This window comes from Adiantum capillus-veneris, chromosome 15 (assembly GCF_014529385.1).
Source record: "Adiantum capillus-veneris isolate H3 chromosome 15, ASM1452938v2, whole genome shotgun sequence".
Lineage (NCBI taxonomy): Eukaryota > Viridiplantae > Streptophyta > Polypodiopsida > Polypodiales > Pteridaceae > Adiantum > Adiantum capillus-veneris.
In genome coordinates this window covers 60,165,568-60,183,170 of record NC_140945.1, presented here as the reverse complement: position 1 = coordinate 60,183,170, position 17,603 = coordinate 60,165,568, and the positions used below count along the sequence as shown (strand labels likewise).

General features: G+C 45.2%; 1 protein-coding gene across 5 annotated transcripts; it reads left to right on the top strand.

The window, feature by feature from the left end:
- The first annotated feature begins 6,264 nt into the window (after positions 1 to 6,264).
- Positions 6,265 to 9,492, top strand: LOC147440751 (uncharacterized). Of its 5 annotated transcripts, XM_086482583.1 has the most exons (3): positions 6,267 to 6,822; positions 6,916 to 6,969; positions 7,429 to 9,492. In XM_086482583.1, the coding sequence occupies exons 1-3, from the start codon at positions 6,286 to 6,288 to the stop codon at positions 8,368 to 8,370; spliced, it is 1,533 nt and encodes a 510-aa protein (XP_086338709.1). In that variant the 5' UTR covers positions 6,267 to 6,285; the 3' UTR covers positions 8,371 to 9,492. The 5 variants fall into 5 exon arrangements, with proteins under 5 accessions (XP_086338711.1, XP_086338709.1, XP_086338707.1 ...); XM_086482585.1 differs by having other exon boundaries at positions 6,265 to 7,551; positions 7,643 to 7,792; XM_086482581.1 differs by having other exon boundaries at positions 6,916 to 9,492.
- Positions 9,493 to 17,603: the final 8,111 nt, after the last annotated feature.

The following is a 17,603-nucleotide window of genomic DNA, read 5'->3' as shown; positions in this document are numbered from 1 at the left end:
GACGATAATATAATCTATCTCTCTCTCTCTCTCTCTCTCTCTCTCTCTCTCTCTCTCTCTCTCTCTCTCTCTCTCTCTCTCTCACACACACACACACACACACACACACACAGCTTCAAAGATGAAATTTCATCCCTGCCACAAGGAACAATGAGATAGTTCGGTGCTCTTAGCCTCTCTCTTAATTGCTGATGTGCAAGCTGCTGAAGATTTTATGGCATTGAACATGATTCAAGGTACAACTATATTCATGTAGAAGCATGCATCGAGCATGGCTTCACGTCCTAGAGCCCAGTCGGTGGACATGCCCTATAATTTTTGCTACATGCCCAACTTTCCAAGAGATAGAGTGTAGTGAGAGAACTGTACAATTAAAATCGAATACACTGTGACCCGTTTCAACTTAGTGGCAATTACTTCTCAAAAAAAATTCTAAGTTTTATTGTAATCTCACCTACAAATTTTAAGATTTACCTCTAGGTTCACAATACTGAGGACACCACTGAAACCATTACTTCCTTCTCCATAGAAAACAAGTTTCTTTCCTACAGCCTGCTTTCTCTTGCTATGAGCATCCAAGTGATGTTCCTGGATGGCCCAGCAGTTGACTGCCTTTTCCTTTTTTATCTCCTCCCAGAAAAGGGTACTCTCCTTTCGGGTCTTAACTCCCTTTATGTTCCAAGATTGTATAGTGAGAGACTCCATCATTAAAGAGGGGTCATTGAGATAGAGGAACAAATTCTTCAGCATCCGAATCGTGCGCACACTCCCTCTCCTTGGTCTCGGGAGAGTTCGGGGGTTTCAGGTGAGGGGATTTTTTTTCTTGCAATACTGCAAATGGATTGTGAAGTGGGATAGTGCACCCCCCTCCTTGCAAGGGGGTGGGGAATGGAGCAGATCCTTTCCCCTCTAATGTTCTCACGACTTCGAGTACTTTGGAGTCTCTTGCCACTGCCTTCACCCTTTTGGCTCTTTTCAGACCAGGGACTTGAATAGCTGTCGTCGTTGTGACCGTCATAAATTTCAGGGGAGCAACGGGAGTAATGCTTACCTTATCCTTGCATGAGCCTTCTGGGGTTCGTTGCATGGGAATCGATTTCTCCACAATCTTTTCCTGCATCTTTATGTACCTTTTCCATCGTCCTTAGAGTCGGGCCCCTTGAGTATGCTAGCAAACGAAATGCCAGGCCTACGAGCTGCTGATACACTTGTCGCCTTACTTCCGTTCGTACAGATGGGGCCCTGAGGAACCCCGTCTTTGAGGGTATTTACCTCAAATTTACATCCTTGATCTAATCCCATTTTTTCTCTTATTTCTTCAGAGAAAACTTTTTCAGACGAAACAATTTTGTCATTTTCCGTAGTTGGAGCTCTTGGCAAATTGGGACGCGACATTTCCGCATCATACAACGGTCTCAAGATCGAGCCATCTCCTACTTCCATTGGTACGATTACCTCCCTGGCAGCTATCTTTTCCGCCGCTAGCATGTGTGAGAATTTAACAATGTCTTCATCTATGACCATAGTGTCGATTTCCATTACCAAGTAGCAGAGGCCAACTTGGTGCCAATTGGACAAAAGATTGAGACGGAATGGCTCAATTCAACAATTGGACCACACGCGATCAAAAGGCTTTGAGGCTTTGGTATGTAGGGGGTGCAATGTAAAAGGGCTTTGAGGCCTTGGTATTGTGTGTGGGTGGGGGGGGGGGGGGGGGGGGGGGGGGGGGGGGATTATTTTCTCAAGCGATTATTATCTTGGCACAATCGCGATTATTAAGACAAAGGCTAGTGTGCAGCAGATGCGAACCTCAATGGGAGAAGCAAGCGCAGCAAGTAGCAGATCGTGATGAACCCTAGCCTAGCTAATTGTGCTAACAGTATTGCATGAGCCGGGAAGGGCTCCGGCAGGCTCGTCAGGGGCTAAGAGAGTGGGCGACTCAAGGGAGAGGATCTAATGCTCTCAGCGGGATGCAGAAGATCGGGGGCTGTCACGGGATGGGGACGCTCGCTATTCTTTGCCCGATTCCATAAATGCAGACGTGCAAAGCGATTCATTTGATGCAAGCAGGCGTATCTCTCTGTGCTTGGGAAGGCTACAGAATCCTGGGAATTAGAATCAGACGGGAAGGGCATCCCTTCACCATTGTGAATGTGTACGGCCCTTGCAATGCAAAAGATAGAGCTAAACTATGGATGTATCTTAGAGATACTCCTATAGAAGGAGAGTGGTTGTTAGTTGGCGACTTCAATATGGTGGAAAAGAGCAAGGACAGAATAGGATCCTCTGGTATGCTGGTCGGATCGGAAATGACTAAATGGCAAAGTTTGTGCAAAAAGTGGGCGATGATCGACTTATGGCAAGTTGGCCCATGGAACAGCACGCTAGGTTTCACCTACACAAGTCTCCAGTACGCCTGCACTACCTCCAGGCTGGACAGATGCTACTGCTCACACCAAGCTGACTGGATACCGTCGATGCTAGAGATGAAGGTAGTCCCAACAAAAATCCTTTCGGATCACATACCCCTACACATACATTTTAAGAAGAATAAAGAGGAGGACCAGACCCCAGGAGGTAGGAAAACGCTGCTAGTTACAGGGGCACACCTATTCAAAGATCCTCTTTTCAAGAATTTAACCAAGAAAGCACTGGGTAAACTCAGAAAGGATGTCGATCTCAACAAACACAATGTGTGGGACCTATTTTCTCGAAGTATTCAGAAAGCAATCAAAACCTCGGGCCCCCGATTTTAAAAATCTAGGGAGGCGCACCTTCTTCATCTGACAAGTGAGTTACAACGGCTTACCTCCACAAAAGCCAATGGGCTTGCTACTGAGGAAGAGCACAAGAAATGGCTTGAAGCCAAAGCTTGCCTGGCTAACAAGCAATTGGAAGGTATCAGAAAGGCAAGGATTCTCTCCAAGGAAACTTCCTTACAACCAGAAGCCTCTAATCAAGCTCATTTTTTTAGGGCTTTGAAAATCAAGAAGAGCCGGGGACATGTCCACTTGCTCTATGATGAGAAAGGGATAGCAGTTCATAACCAAGATGAGATGGCCAGTCTGATGTTGAACTATCTTAGCCAAATCATTGGACGACCAGAAATCCAGTTCCGGGAAGTAGATGAAGCCAGAAGGACCTTACTTCAGAGTGTCGAGAAGAAGATTCCCCAGTCAGAAGCTGATAGTGCTGAGTGTGGGGAGCTGCAAGGCTTGGCTCTTCCAGGAAACAACCAACTACTTGCAAAAATGTTTGCAGACGATTCTCTCCTCTTCTTGAGGGCATGTCCCGAGGTCCGGAGATTGTACAAATGTTCTCTATAGCTTCCGGGTCCCAGTACAATATAGAGAAGTCAAGGCCGATCTCCCTATCGAAAAATGACTCATTTGACCCTTCCGACTGGTCGGGGGAGATTGTTACAAAAGGGAATATTTTCAGACATCTGGGGGCCCCCTTGGGGGTAGACGTAACCCACAAACAAAGATGTCAGTGGGTCCTGGAAAAAATCAAAACAAAAATGAGTAGGTGGGAGTATGCTCTTCTCCCATTCCCAAGCCGGATAAAAGTGATTCATGCCTTTTTGCTCCCATATATTGCCTTCACTAGCCCGCTTCTCAAGATGGCTAAATGTCACTGGAAAGAGTTCTTAAAACCGGTAAAAAGGTTTTTATGGAAAAATAACACAAAGTCCTCCAAGCCATGGCAATGGGCCTGTTGGGAGTCAATCGCTCGGCCAGTGAATCAAGGAGGCCTCGGAATTCTCAACCCTATGGCCCATGCAGAAGCTTGTTGTGCCAAATTTGTAGTCTCCTTGGCTAAACAAGACCAAGCTTGGGCTATCATGGTCAGAGATATGCTAGAAGCAGCTAAACTTGGTTCGAAAGGAGGAAAGTGGAGAGGGGTAGAGTTTCATGACAAACTTTTAGCCACAGCGTGGGCTTCACTAAGTCTGGGGGGCGGCTCAAGGGAATTGGTAAGGAAATGCAACAGAGCAGCGGGAGTCCTAAAGTGGGGGGAAGAAACCAGATACTTCAAGAACTCCATTCTGCATTGGTCCCCCTGGCTTTCCAAAGTTGTAGATCTGCCGCAAAATCCCTATTGGATAGAAGCAGCCGGGAAACTGAATAATAAGGGTCTGAACTGTGACTAGGGCACTTCTGGGACAGTAGTAGCAAGAGCTGGAAAACCACTGAACTTTTGGTAACCCAATTCCAACTTAATAGCTTGGAGGTTTTGCTAGTCAACAACGATGATGAAAGAGCTTGACAGTGCAATGATGCCAATCTGTGACTCGGAGTTTGACTGGAATGCATGGAAATGGCCCAGAAGCAGCCTCTTATGGAAACCCTATTCTAAAGACATTTACCATACAATGATGCTAAAGAAGAATTGGTCTAGCCCCCTTAACAAGATATGGAAAAAACAATGGTCGGAGAAAAGGTGGGAGCAAGTAATGGAGAACATTTGGGCGCCAAGGGTTCCACATCGCATGAAGGTATTTCTATGGAAAGTAATTAGGGGTGCTCTTCCGACGTGGGTGAAGATTCAGGAGAAAGGGATAGGGACAGATCGATGCCTGGGATGCACGATGGCTAGTGAAGATCTGACCCACCTTTTTATGGAATGCCCAGCTATCAGAGGCCTTACAAGAAAAAATTGCAAGTGGGTCCAAAGAACATGGAAAATTGGTTTTTTCAAGACTGATTTACTCCTTGGAGGTAAGAACTTGGGTAGCCCTACCATCCTTATCTGCACTCAAATTATCAGGTTTTCCTTTTTACAGAATGTATGGCAAACAAGGAACCGCCGTGTGTGCGAAGGAGTTCCTGAGGTGGCAAGCTTCGCAGAAATTATGCAAGAAAGCAGAGTGCTAATATGGACTCTCGGGCGCAAGCAAAACTCGGATGATTGGTCTAGGGTTACCAGTGCCTTGTTGTCAGTGGAATGCTTAGGTAAGGGGAAAATCATGAAACCAGAAGATTAGTGAAGAACATGTTAATGAACCTGGTGTATCAAGGGCATGGGGGCAGGTCGATAGGGGTGGCTCCCCAGATAGCTGATGTAAGTTTGGTCTCTGGATGGTGTCATGGCTCAGCACGAGCATGACAAGTTCTTGTAATTTGTTGAGATGATCAATATAATTCACTCACAATTGTGAGTTTTGCAAAAAAAAAAAAAAAAAGATTTACCTCTAGGTTTTAGATTTGAAGGGGAGAAAATCTACAAAATCCAAAGAAATTTAGTGTAAAAGCTTTAGAAGTTAATCAGTTTACTTAAATTTTTTCCATATGAATGTCTGTCAAGTTTTTGGGAGAAAATAATTTGAGTGTGTGTGTGTGTGTGTGTGTGCATGCACGCGCACGCATGGAGGCCACTCTACCAAACTCCACACACACACACACACATGTATATATACATATTTATCTATACACACACACACACTTAGGTATGTACAAACATACTCACATGAGTGAACTTGAGAAATTGACACGATTGATACATTGGTAAGAGCGAGTGAGAGTACCTGCCCCATAGGCGGACAGTATGGAGTTCCTGATTGGGTGTGAACTCCAACAGTCCCCCTCAAGCGCAATCAGGGCACAAGAGAGAGCTATATGTTTATTGAAAGTTTTGTATTGCATGATTGCAATGGTGCGGTGCATAGATACAAAATTTGATGACGAGGTTTCTATCTCGGGTCGAGAAAATGGGTTTCTTGGAGTACCTAAGTGATGGTTCTTTTCTTCATGCTGGATGCCAACAAGGGAGAGATAGAGAGAATGTGATGTGTGTCCTATGGGGATATATAAGGATACACACACACACACACACACACACACACACACACACACACACATTTATATACACACATAGGTGCGTACACACATACTCACATGTTTGAGCTTGAAAATTTTTATAGGTATGACCCCTTGGTAAGAGCGAACGAGACCCGACGAAGGCGGGTCGTGTGAGCTCGTTGTATTTATTTACTACTATACTTTTTATTTAATTTGATACCTATATAGCCTTATTTTCAATTTGCCGAGGGAGAACCTATATAGTTAGTTATTGGAAAAATTACCAGGATACCCCTCTAATTTGTGGAAATTCCCAAAATACCCCTCAAGTATTGAAGGGCATTTTGGGAATTAATGACATGATATGGGGAGTATTTTGGGAATTTTTGAAATTTAATGGGTATTTTGGGAATTTCCACAAATTAGAGGGGTATTTTGGTAATTTTCCCTTAGTTATTTTATGAGTTTCTCTCTGGCTCTCTCGATGAACTATCCAGCCATGGCAGAAGCTCCCCTCTGCGGTCATCAACAACAGATGATCCCAGCTGATCACTGGCCTCTCCGATTGATCGACATAGCTTCCACTCTTGCCAGCGGAGGAGGGGTGGTGTTCATTACCAAGAACGACTGGGATTTCCATGTTATCTCACATACTTGGAGCCTCTCCATCAGAGAATTCTCAAAGGAAGTGGGCAGATCTTTGTCAGGCCAAATTGAGGGCACGCAAGAGTACAGTGATGCCTTCGCTAGATCAGATTTCAGCAATCAGAGTGGTTATCAGGATCTGCTAGAGTTTTTGCAGATATTGATGGGCGACGGAGTGAAGTATGTTTGGTTTGATGCTCTTTGTATCAATCAAATGGATGAGGTCGAGAAGGGCACGGAGATCATGCACATGGGTGCCTACTACAAGTACTCTTCAGGATGCTATGTAGTGAACCATGGGATTGGGCAGGGTTATGATCTTCTTGGTTTGGATGAGCGGACGGGTGAGGCGTGCCTCCCTCGGTGGTTTACTAGGGTATGGACTTTGCAGGAGTTTTTATTGCCTACCAATCTCATCTTCTTAGTGAGCAATCTCAAGAAATATGTTACCCTACTTCTTAATGAACAGATCAAAAAATACTCATCAGGCTCCGGATTGTGCAGATGCTGCTTATCAAACCAGGTAAGGGTATATTGTAACTGCTGTCGATCTCCATATTGGCTATGCCAAAACAGTAAAGAAACAGCTGATGACAACAGTACAGTAGAAATCCTCTGTGTGTCTAGAGATGAATTGTGTAGTAGATGCCAGACACCCCCTTTCATTTGGAAAGCCAAAGGCTGTAAGGGACAGCTTATATACTTTGTGGACAGGCTTGCTTACAACCGCCTTATTATGATGGATCTAGGTCCTTCTGCTCCCATAAACAACAACTTGCCCCCATTGTCAGCGGCAAAGCACATCGCCGTCAAACCGTGGCATATGCAGTTGCGTCTTTTGTATAATTTGTTACAGTGCAAGTGTTTTGCATGCAGCTCAATGGGGTTAATTGCACATCTGATACAGACTCGCATTTGCAGTGTAGATGAGGATAGAGTGCTTTCTATATTGTGTCTCATGGGATTGGATGGGAAGATGCAGGTCCGAACAAACACCACATTGGAGCAGCAGTGGGTGGAGGTAGCTCGAGAACTGGTCAAGGAGCAGCATCTCAAGATACAGCTGCTGAACCTGTGCATTGAGGACACCAGATTCTCATACAAGGTAGGTTCATCCTGGATTCCAAACTACCGATTAAATCAGTTCGGATGTGGGCTTAACAGTAGCCTAAATAGCTACCTACATTTGAGATCAGCTAGGGTGCAGGTAGTAGAAGTTACACAAGAAGGGGGCTTGAGGCTCGAGGGAAGAGTGGCGCATGCGCAAATTTTTCGAGATCCAAATGATCAGACATGGCAGTATCACACCGAGAAATATAGAGGATGCTCTAGATGTCAACACTTTTGCTGTGAGCACAATCACAAGCGCGTGCATCAGCGGGGATTTTGTCATCTTGAAGTGCTCAACAATCTCTGCATCCCTCTCACTGCTAATGTGATCATAGAGAGTTATGTAAAAACTGAGGAGGTGACATCAGGCATCATCCCAGTACACATAAGATCGTATGGATGCTTGATCCAACCACCCGCCGTACTGGAAAATAAGGAGGATTGTGCTGATTGTGTGCAGGATATGGACGGTGCAGTGCACCTACCGCTCGACTGTATCCACTTCGTGCTTCCGCAGGATGTTTTCTTGGTCCTGTGGGGGGATGCCCGTAAAAGAAGCATGGGTACAGTGGTTGTGATGGTGTGTGTGGGGAGAACAGGATTGGGGCCGGGGCGGCAGCTACACAAAGTTGGTGTGCTGCTATTTTCATCAGAGGTGGCTAATGCCATTTTCTCCACAGAATCGTCTACCCAATTCATTCTTGGAGGCTTCGGACAAGATGTTGCAGACTCATGGAAAAGTTCAGCCAAAAAATACGGGGTTCAGTGTGACGGGACCTGTATCTTCCATGTCATCGATATGCCATCTTGCTAAATAGTTTACTCGCTCATCCGTCACAGTCGGGCGTCGGGGGGACTGCAGATCTCAGCCCTCCATTTAGTTGCCATTACTGAGCGGAACGAACGGGTAGAGGTGTTGGATGAGAGACAACTCAGCAGCTGGAATATGGCGGGCTGCATCCAATCAACGCCGAGCAACTCAGCAGCCAGAATGAGCTCGGAGGTCGACAACTCAGCATGCGTAATCTTCGATTGTCGCTAAGCAGCCGCCACATAAGCGCCTGGAATCCATGCGGTCTCTGCAAGCTCAAACTGCCAAGCATCACTGTGCTGCAGTGAATCGTGATCCACTTTAATGCTACTTTGCCCACTGTATGGGCTGCCCTACTCCAGCGCTGCAGTGCACCAGTGTTGCTCTATTAGCCCCCCTCCGCCCGACAATGACGGCCGGGAATGGTCATCCACTGACCATTCCGTTCAGAAAGTGCTCCCACCATGGCTCCCGCCCTTTCTTTCAGGGAATGGTCTGTGGATGACCATTCCCTACACCGTCAAGGTCTGCAGTCGGGGGGTAGAGAATCACGACCGTCTATTCAGCAGGTATTATTGACAGGAAAAACAAGCCTTCAACGCCAGATCTTCGACACCTCAGCACGCATAAGAATCACAGACTGCAGTACATCAACTTGGTGGGCTTGCCAGTTGACACCTCAGCATACGGAAGAAAAAAACATAGATAGCAGGGAGCAGATGGCGATGGCAGAGTGCACAGGAGGTTGCCACCTCAGCAAGCAGGAAAAACTGTAGTCTGCTCTCTCTGAACCCTGTACCTTTAACAGTGGACACTGTACCTCCCTTCATGGCCCCCCTCCTGTAGACCTTGACGGTCGGAAATGGACACTTAGTGTCCATTCACTCATAATACCTGCTCCCACATGGCTCCCGGCCTCCGCCAGTCGCCAAGGGGTCATTCCCTACCCCTTAATTTGTAATTTTATACCTTTTTTACTCCTGCTTTTCCTTCTTTTTTTTTTTGGTCATAGATTTTCTTAATGCTATATTGTATAGCAGCATTACTTTCTCTCTCCAAAAGGCTGTTGAAAATTTTTAAATTGGTTGTACCTTGCAAATTGTAAAATACTTTCTTTTTTGGTTATCCTGGTTTGATATTTTATAATGTGATACTTACACTCTGCCAAGCATTAAAAGAACTTGTTAGTGACAAGGTGGACTATCCTCCCCTATAAGTGCCACGGGGTCCCAACCATGGGATCAATGGTCCCAAGAGAGATCAATATGGACCATCGATCTGCTAAAACTAAACTCGGGATCCCGAGTTTAGATTTTTCAAAACTAATCTCGGGATCTCGAGTTTAGGTTTTACCGACCAAGCGGGTCTAATCTCGGGATGCCCGCGCTCCCGCTCCCCCAGTCGGGATTTGAACCCTCACCACTAGCTTGAGGGCCCGGAGCCTTAACCATCACGCCCGCGTGCGCTTTCTTGAAATAGATGTGTTTTTCCATAAACTTAAACTTAAAACAATAGATTTCCACATAAAAAGTAAACTCGGGATCTCGAGTTTAGTTTTTACGCATTAACGGCTGAGATCTGCGAGCGCCCTTGATTTTGCACAAGAGCCATTGATCCCATGGTTGGGACCCTGTGGCACTTAAAGCTGAGGGTGGATTATGCACCAGTGCATCCAGATGCTCCCTGCTTTTCCAATGGAGTGAATCATGCGATTCACTCCAAGTAGTCAGTGGTAAAAAAAACTTCAAACTTGGTGTAGTTGCTCTAAGGGGGGGTTGCTTTTTGACGGCCGGCATGAACGATTTGTTGCTTTTAGCCGTCAAATGCAAGGTAAAATCTTTTGCTACACGTCAAAAAATACACTAAAATCGTATTAAAAAAAATTAGGGGTTTTTGAAAAAAATCAGATTTTTATCGGGCAACCATGCCCGTCAAAGAAATATACTGGAGGGAAGGGTGGGGGGATAGAGGTAAGAGACATAGGTGATTTTGAGAGAGAGAGAGAGAGAGAGAGAGAGAGAGAGAGAGAGAGAGAGCATTATGAGCCTCAACACTAAAGGGCACGGATGGGAAGAGATGGGATCCGCGGTGGGGGTCGAAAGTGTTACACAAGAGGAACTAGAACCTAGGAGTCCACCTCCCAACCACTCACTATATAGCATGGCTCCTAGCCCTTTGCCTTAGTTGGACTCCCTTTCCACACTGCATAGCTCGGCTTTGCCCTTGTTTAATCTGGCCTTGTCGTTGTCCTGACATTACTCCCCCCTTAAAGAAGAGTTTTCGTCCTCGAAAACAAAAGTGGTAGTACCGTCGTAAGAACACTAATGTTTGCTTAATGTAGTGAGGAGGTTCAATGAAACCAAGAGCAATCTCTGGATTTTCAACATTGTCGTCCTTTTGCAAGCACTTGGGTCTTAATTAGTAACTCCATGTATGACTCACTTGAGTACTGTAAAGGAGTAACTACAACTAAGAGTTGTTCAAAGGCATAACCAGGTTTCAAATCTTTTGAAGGTATTGGAATAATGCAAGAAAACCTAGGCGCAACTGTCCGTGAAGTTGTAAGCTAGATTTCCAACTCGCGTGAGTATCTTAAAAAGCTCATAGCTCCTATGGAAGAGAATAGAGAACTACATGTTCACCCGTAATGTAGGTTACATGCCAACATACTTGGGCAGTACACCTACTAAGTCCTTGACTTATGAAACTATTGCAAATAGGTGTTCAAAGTGAAAATCTAAGCAAATTCTAGAATAGGAAGAGAATCGCCCATTCAGAAATGATTTGTGCTAATGTATGCTCTTAGCAGATCCTTTAGCATTAGAAAAAATACTTATAAGCTACCTATCCAACGCTCTATGAATAGCAGCAGTAAGAGTGAGGTGATGTCTCCCAACCACTTACAGACAATCTTTCACGATTGATTAGAAACTATGACTCAACCCGTGAGCATCCAACCATATACTCGATATGGAGTGGAGGCAACAAACGAGTTTTAAAGCGGTTGGAGTGGAGTAAACTCTTAGAGTTTAGACCAAGTAACCATAAATACCCATACTGTGCCATTACCTTGTATGACAGGGTGAACTCATCATAAATCTGCATTAGAGATTGCACATGCAGGGCAAAAAGGTGCAGAGAGAATAAACTCCATGAATTGGCATGCCGCTCCAAATAAATCAGTGTTAAACACTAGGGCCCATAACACCTAGTGTGCATGCATTTAACACAAATTTACCCAAACTTGCAATTCCATGACAAGACTTTCCATGGTAGGTACGTGAAAACCTTTCAAGAAGAGTTGGACCATAACAGAATGTGAAAGCTCAGTCACACCTAGGTACCAACCATGAGACATTTTAGAAACTTAGCATACTTGGCTGTATGTAGAAACGACCCTCCCTTAAGATGGGTTCACAACACTTGTCATCGCAGCAAGTCTGTACTGAGTACCTGGCAATTTTTTGCCACTGAAATTGTTCCTGATACGGTGTGCTTCAAATGGTCTAATAAACGGATGCGACCAGCACGTAGGGACCTCATTGCAACACATCATTAGAAAGTTGGCGCCAGTGTCAGTCCCAGAGACTCATATTCTCCACATGTGGAATATGTCTCAAATAAGGATGGCCGCGACATCCATCAAGTACAAGATGTACTTGTGTGTGGAGGTAACTGCAAAACACTCTGCGACAAGAGTGAGAGGGACCCTCATTATCATTGCTCCACATTGGCTAAATTGAACTCCTCGAGTTCCTAGACCATGTTGTATCCCATGTGTCAACATGTGCCAAACAGAACCATTCCTTGGAGGTCTGTAACTATTTTAACAAGAATCAAACCCATCACGACATCTTGAGGAATAGGAAAGAGAGAAAATAACACTATTTTCTCAAAATATTGTGCTCTTACATGACCGTGTCATGCGGCTAAAGAGCCAGCTGGATGAAACCCTTCTAGCTCAAACATCCCTTGTACAGAACTTAATCAAACATAATTGGAAAAAAGAAACCCAAAAACATATACTTACACTGGGGTAAATAATACCTGATACTTATCGGAATGGCCAGTGCAGCTTTCCACCTGGAAAGATACATGACCAAAATTTATGTGACCTGTGAAACACTAAAAGAGAAATTAGTGAGCTAAAGAAATTTAAACTGGTAACCCTGGGTGTTGCCTTTGCAATCCAAACCCGTTGGTTATAATCTACATAGTCAAACCCCTTGGTAAGACCCTTTATAGAATCTGCTCAACTAGCAGGTAACGGTAACCAACCTAGTCGACCGTGTATAAAAATGATTGGAATCAACTTGAAAAGTTGAATTTGTCCACTACCCCCTGGTAGATTGCGGACCTCTTTCCTTGAAAGTACCACTGGGATAGATCAAACTGTGATCCTCAATGCCTATGGGGTGGTTCAGTAAGCACCCGCGGGGTCTTACCCCAAAACTATGCGTCCATAGACACTCGTAGTGCTATAGAGAGAGCAGGAGATCCATACCAGTGAAAGGCCTAGCTCTTATGGACAGCCATGCTGTCGCAACGGTTTTGTTGTATCTAAAATCCGTGGTAGAGATCAGCTGATGTGAGTTTATAAAACTCAACTCGAGTGTCGGACTGAAAACATGTCGTGCAAAAATGACACCCTAAACATCCGTAATGACAAGACTCTTGCTTGTTCATTAACACCGATGTGTACTCCACTGGATAGATATGTTCGATCTCAAGAACAATCACCCAAGGAATGCCAATAGTTGGGTCATACTCGAGATCTGACAATGACGCTTAGTTAGCGTGTGTGGTTCATAGCCCTTATATGGCAATTAGTGTTCAATCGACGAAATGATGAAGACTAATGTAGAGGGCGTCGTGCTCAATTTCTAGCTGAGAGTTAGAGCACCTTGGCTCATGCTGACCCCCAAAAAAACATGTAGCAAAAGATTCTTAAAAAGTTGCATTATTCTTCGTGAGAGATAAGAAAGAGAGCGAGAGAGAGAATACTGGGCTGATGAACTTTCCTTTAGTTACTACCTTGTATATACCACGCCCATGCTCGTGTGCATCTTATGTGTAGCGTGCAGCTTATCCTATAAGCATGCAACAATCTGACTGTAGAACGCTCTCATCGAGAGAGGTAACAGAAAACACAAGCCACATGTGGCCTCACCTACCGTGTAGGAGATCGTGACTGTACAAAAATGACTTAAATATGGCACTTCGCCGGTGAATTAAGTCTTAGATTTAGGTTCCTTGTAGTGGTGGTTTGTGATGACTGTGTAAGGACGGAAGCATACTTTATACCACCCGGTTAGCATGCCTTGCATAGAAAAGTGGAAGCCCGTGGCTACCGTGACCATCATAAATGTAAAAGTTAATACCGGAAGTGCCTTGCATATGTCCAAAATAAATGCGGAATGTAAAATTGGGTGACACGTGTATCATATACACCCTAAGTCATTGATCCTGCATGCACCTCATAATGTTTTTGACTAAGCGTATAAGCCGAGAGTATGGACTGGTCGTACCAAAAATTATGATATCAGAAAAGAAATTGGGGCATAACTCTATCCAATTCAAAAAAACGGACAATACTCTGAAAAGCCACATTCACGTATGAGGACATATAACTACTGTGCCCGACACCAAAACTGGAGTTTAAGTCGAATCACAAACTAATGCAACATGCTTACGTTGTCGGACATGTGGACACTGCTTTTTTTTATGCGTTCTTAAGCAAATAAAGCATAATTTTTGACTTTTTGCACGTCGAAAGTCGGATTGTGATAGTCGCAAATCGGGCATCAAAAGTTTGCCAGTCTTGTCGAGTGACAAACTCCCTAGCATCCAGCAAGTCACTATCATCCTCTAGAATATCAAACACGCTCTGAGGAGGAGGTGTACATACTCGCGAAGAGAAAGAAAGATTGCCTGGGTATGCATCATCCGTCTTGGTTGCCACGTGGGTACCCTCCATGAGAGTATCCGACCCCTTAGCATCGACAAGTGAAGCAGACTCCAAGTATTCGAAGTCAAACCTGTGTTTATCATCAATTTCTGCATTCATGGCAAAGACGTGTTGTGCGAACAAAAGAGAAAACAATACCTTGGATTGCAGAAAGGCTCATAGCCATGTCGAACATAGAAACTCGTAGCAGAGGACGGTGATTAGTCGTGCTAACTCCACCGGCGGTTGGAAAGAAAAATACCTGGAGTCGAAGAATAATCTCGTAGATGTAGGATGCACCGCAACCGGTAAAAATCGATAAAGAATCCCGTTGATACCGATAATTAGCCTTACTAATTTCGTTCGTGCTCCAATTTCCGCTGAGGATGTAATCTTGCTCCAGCTTTCAAGAAAACAATTCAATAGTGTAGGTGTGTTTGCCTTGAGCACCCGTACTACACTTGGTGTGTGTATTTTGGATAACTTGCCGATGACTTAAATGAAGGTACGAAACAAGAATATGCAGGATACGCAGCAGAAAATAGCACATTGCCTTTATTTTTCCCGGTTGCCCTTGCTTGGCTCTGTTGGATTTCCTAGCTTCGCCCGAAGCTTCACATGAGGGAAGGGGGGGGGGGGGGGGGGGGGTACCCCACTGTGGGTACCGTCCCTTAGTTGGTGAAAAAAAAACTTGTGGCCACTAACCCCCAATGGGTTGGGCACCCACTGGGTGTGAAAAAAGAACTGCTCACCGGCTATGGCGGCCTAAGCAGACAGCGCGAGGGGGGAGCCTTTGCTCACCCCGCCTTCGATGGTGGTCGAGAGCCTCTCTGTCAGGCACGGGAAACACTCAATGCACCCGCGCGATGCCGTCAAGCCCGAGAGCTTGCGATTCGGTGCAGGTCGCTTGTCGACCACATCCCCTCGCAAGCGGTGTTGCCCACGCCATCCGCTCTGTTGTCCTCCTCACAGGGGGTGAGCTCCACGGCCTCAGTGACCGCGGCATGCAAAAGCATGCAAGAAGTTATGTGGCTCTCCAACACCACGGTTGTGCCTTCCCAAAATTAGAAACCTTGCTCTTGATACCAATGTTAGACAAGGGGAACTAGAACCTAGGAGTCCACCTCCCAACCACCCACTATATAGCATGGCTCCTAGCCCTTTGCCCTAGTTGGACTCCCTTTCCACACTGCTTAGCCCGGCCTTGCCCTTGTCTAGTCCAGCCTTGTCGTTGTCCTGACAGAAAATGGGATTCTCGAGGCGAATGGAAGGTGGAAAAAAATAAGCGTCCGTCGTTCGTAGACACCCGGACTCGAACCCTCGCCACCACCTGAGAGCCCAATGCACTAACCACTACGCCCGCGACGCTTTCGTTGACATGTGGGCAAACCATGAAATCATAAATAAACATGGACAGGCTCCCTGCTTGTCCAAGTTTACTTTTTCATGTCCCAGTTTACTATGGCCATCTTACGGTTGAGCGCATCCCGATCTCCGTGTCCTAGTTTCGTTGCCGTAGATTCTGTAATGGAATTAGCCTATTCAACTTGAGAATAGCGGAAATTAATGGGAATACTTTCGAGAAATAACTTTGTGAGCATAGCGGGTAGACATAATTGAAGATAGCAACATAATCATAGCAATTAGTTAACTTGGCATGAACAATACTTTTGCAAGAGAAAGAATTTAGAGAACATGACAACAGTTGAGGACCGGATTTATGTGGAGCCGGTCCCCCCTCCAATAGGCATTTGTATTATGATTTCTCCCATTAAGAGAGACTTGTTACAATACATTCTTTGTGTTCCTTGTGACCTAGGTGATGCAATGAAGATGGAAAGCTTCATGCATCACAATCATAGCATAACATGAACTTGAAGAAAGCTTTAATTGTCCCAAGCCTCAGTCCCAACACCTCAAACACCTTCGAAGGTGGAGAGAGCTAGCAGGGAATGAGGGTAGGGAAGAGGAAGAAGAAACATTTCATAGGAGAAAGAACTAGTTCCTCACTTATCATACTCTTGTTGCTAGCATACATAATAGCATAGTAATGAAGAAGAAGGATATGACAAGCTCAAGCATTGAAGCATGGCTCTTGGTTGGATTTGCACTCCATAGCCAAGAGTGTTGGTGTAGGCTCTCAACCTCTACTTGCTTGGAGAGGGAGCTCTTGCACTTTGCATAGCACACAATGCCAGTGATTGTGAGTGTGTGTGGGTGAGTATACCCCTCAAGCAAGCCTCTAGCTAGCTTGGGTCGACCCCCCCTTGTAGCTCATGCTTGAAGCTCATTGGACCCTCCCAGGCCTAGCCAATCATGAGCAGGAGGCATTACAAGCAATAGGGGTAGCCTTGAGACAAGTGTCCCCCTTTCCTTTTTGAGAGAGAGGGCTAGAGAAATGCTAAAACAATTAGATAATTCATGTAATTTATCACTGGACCCCTTTGAAGCTTAGCCAATAGGCTTCAAGCAACACATGAAGGTAACATGGGTAGGGGCCTGACATGTGTCCTTGTTGCCTCTTCAAGTTGGGGCTTCCCTTGTGTGTGTGAGTGGGTGTTCTCTCTCTAGCCCCTAGGAAAAGGGCTCGCCCCCCCTCTTGTAGGAATGCTTTTGACTTTAGGTGATCAAGCACCTTACTCACCAAGCATAACAAAGCACTTGAACTAGGGGGTGTTCCCACAAGCATCTCAGGTAAGCTTCTCAAGGCACCTCAAGTACCTTAATCATGCAGCAAGTCAAGCACCTCAAGCATGGAGCCAGTCAAGCACCTCAAGCATCTTAATCAAGCACCTCAAGCATGACAAACACCTCAAGCACGACAAGCACCTCAAGCAGGACAAGCACCTCGAGCTTGGGCCGGGTTCCCACCTCAAGCTCAGCCCTAGTTTACCTAAGGTCAAAGGACTTTTACACACATTTATTGGAGGTCTGCAATGAAGCTAACCCTAAGGTCTTATGCTCCATTGGTTAGCCTTGCTCTTTGATAGACCATCTCCCTTTTGGGCCCCTTTACCATTGGCCCCGTGTTGAGATAGATCTATAAGCACATATCTATATCTTAACACTTGTTCCCGTTTATTCTCCCACATTAAGTGATCAATTTAATATGAGAAAATCATTTGGGTTGGTTAGATATTAGATTTTATGACAGATTCCACCGCTTGGGCTTTATTAAATTTCCCGTGCCCTTTAGTGCTGAGGCATGATGAAAGGGAGGTTAGGGTTGGGGAAAACAATCTTAGGGACAAGGAACTACATCCTTTTCACCACCAAGTAAGAAGGAACT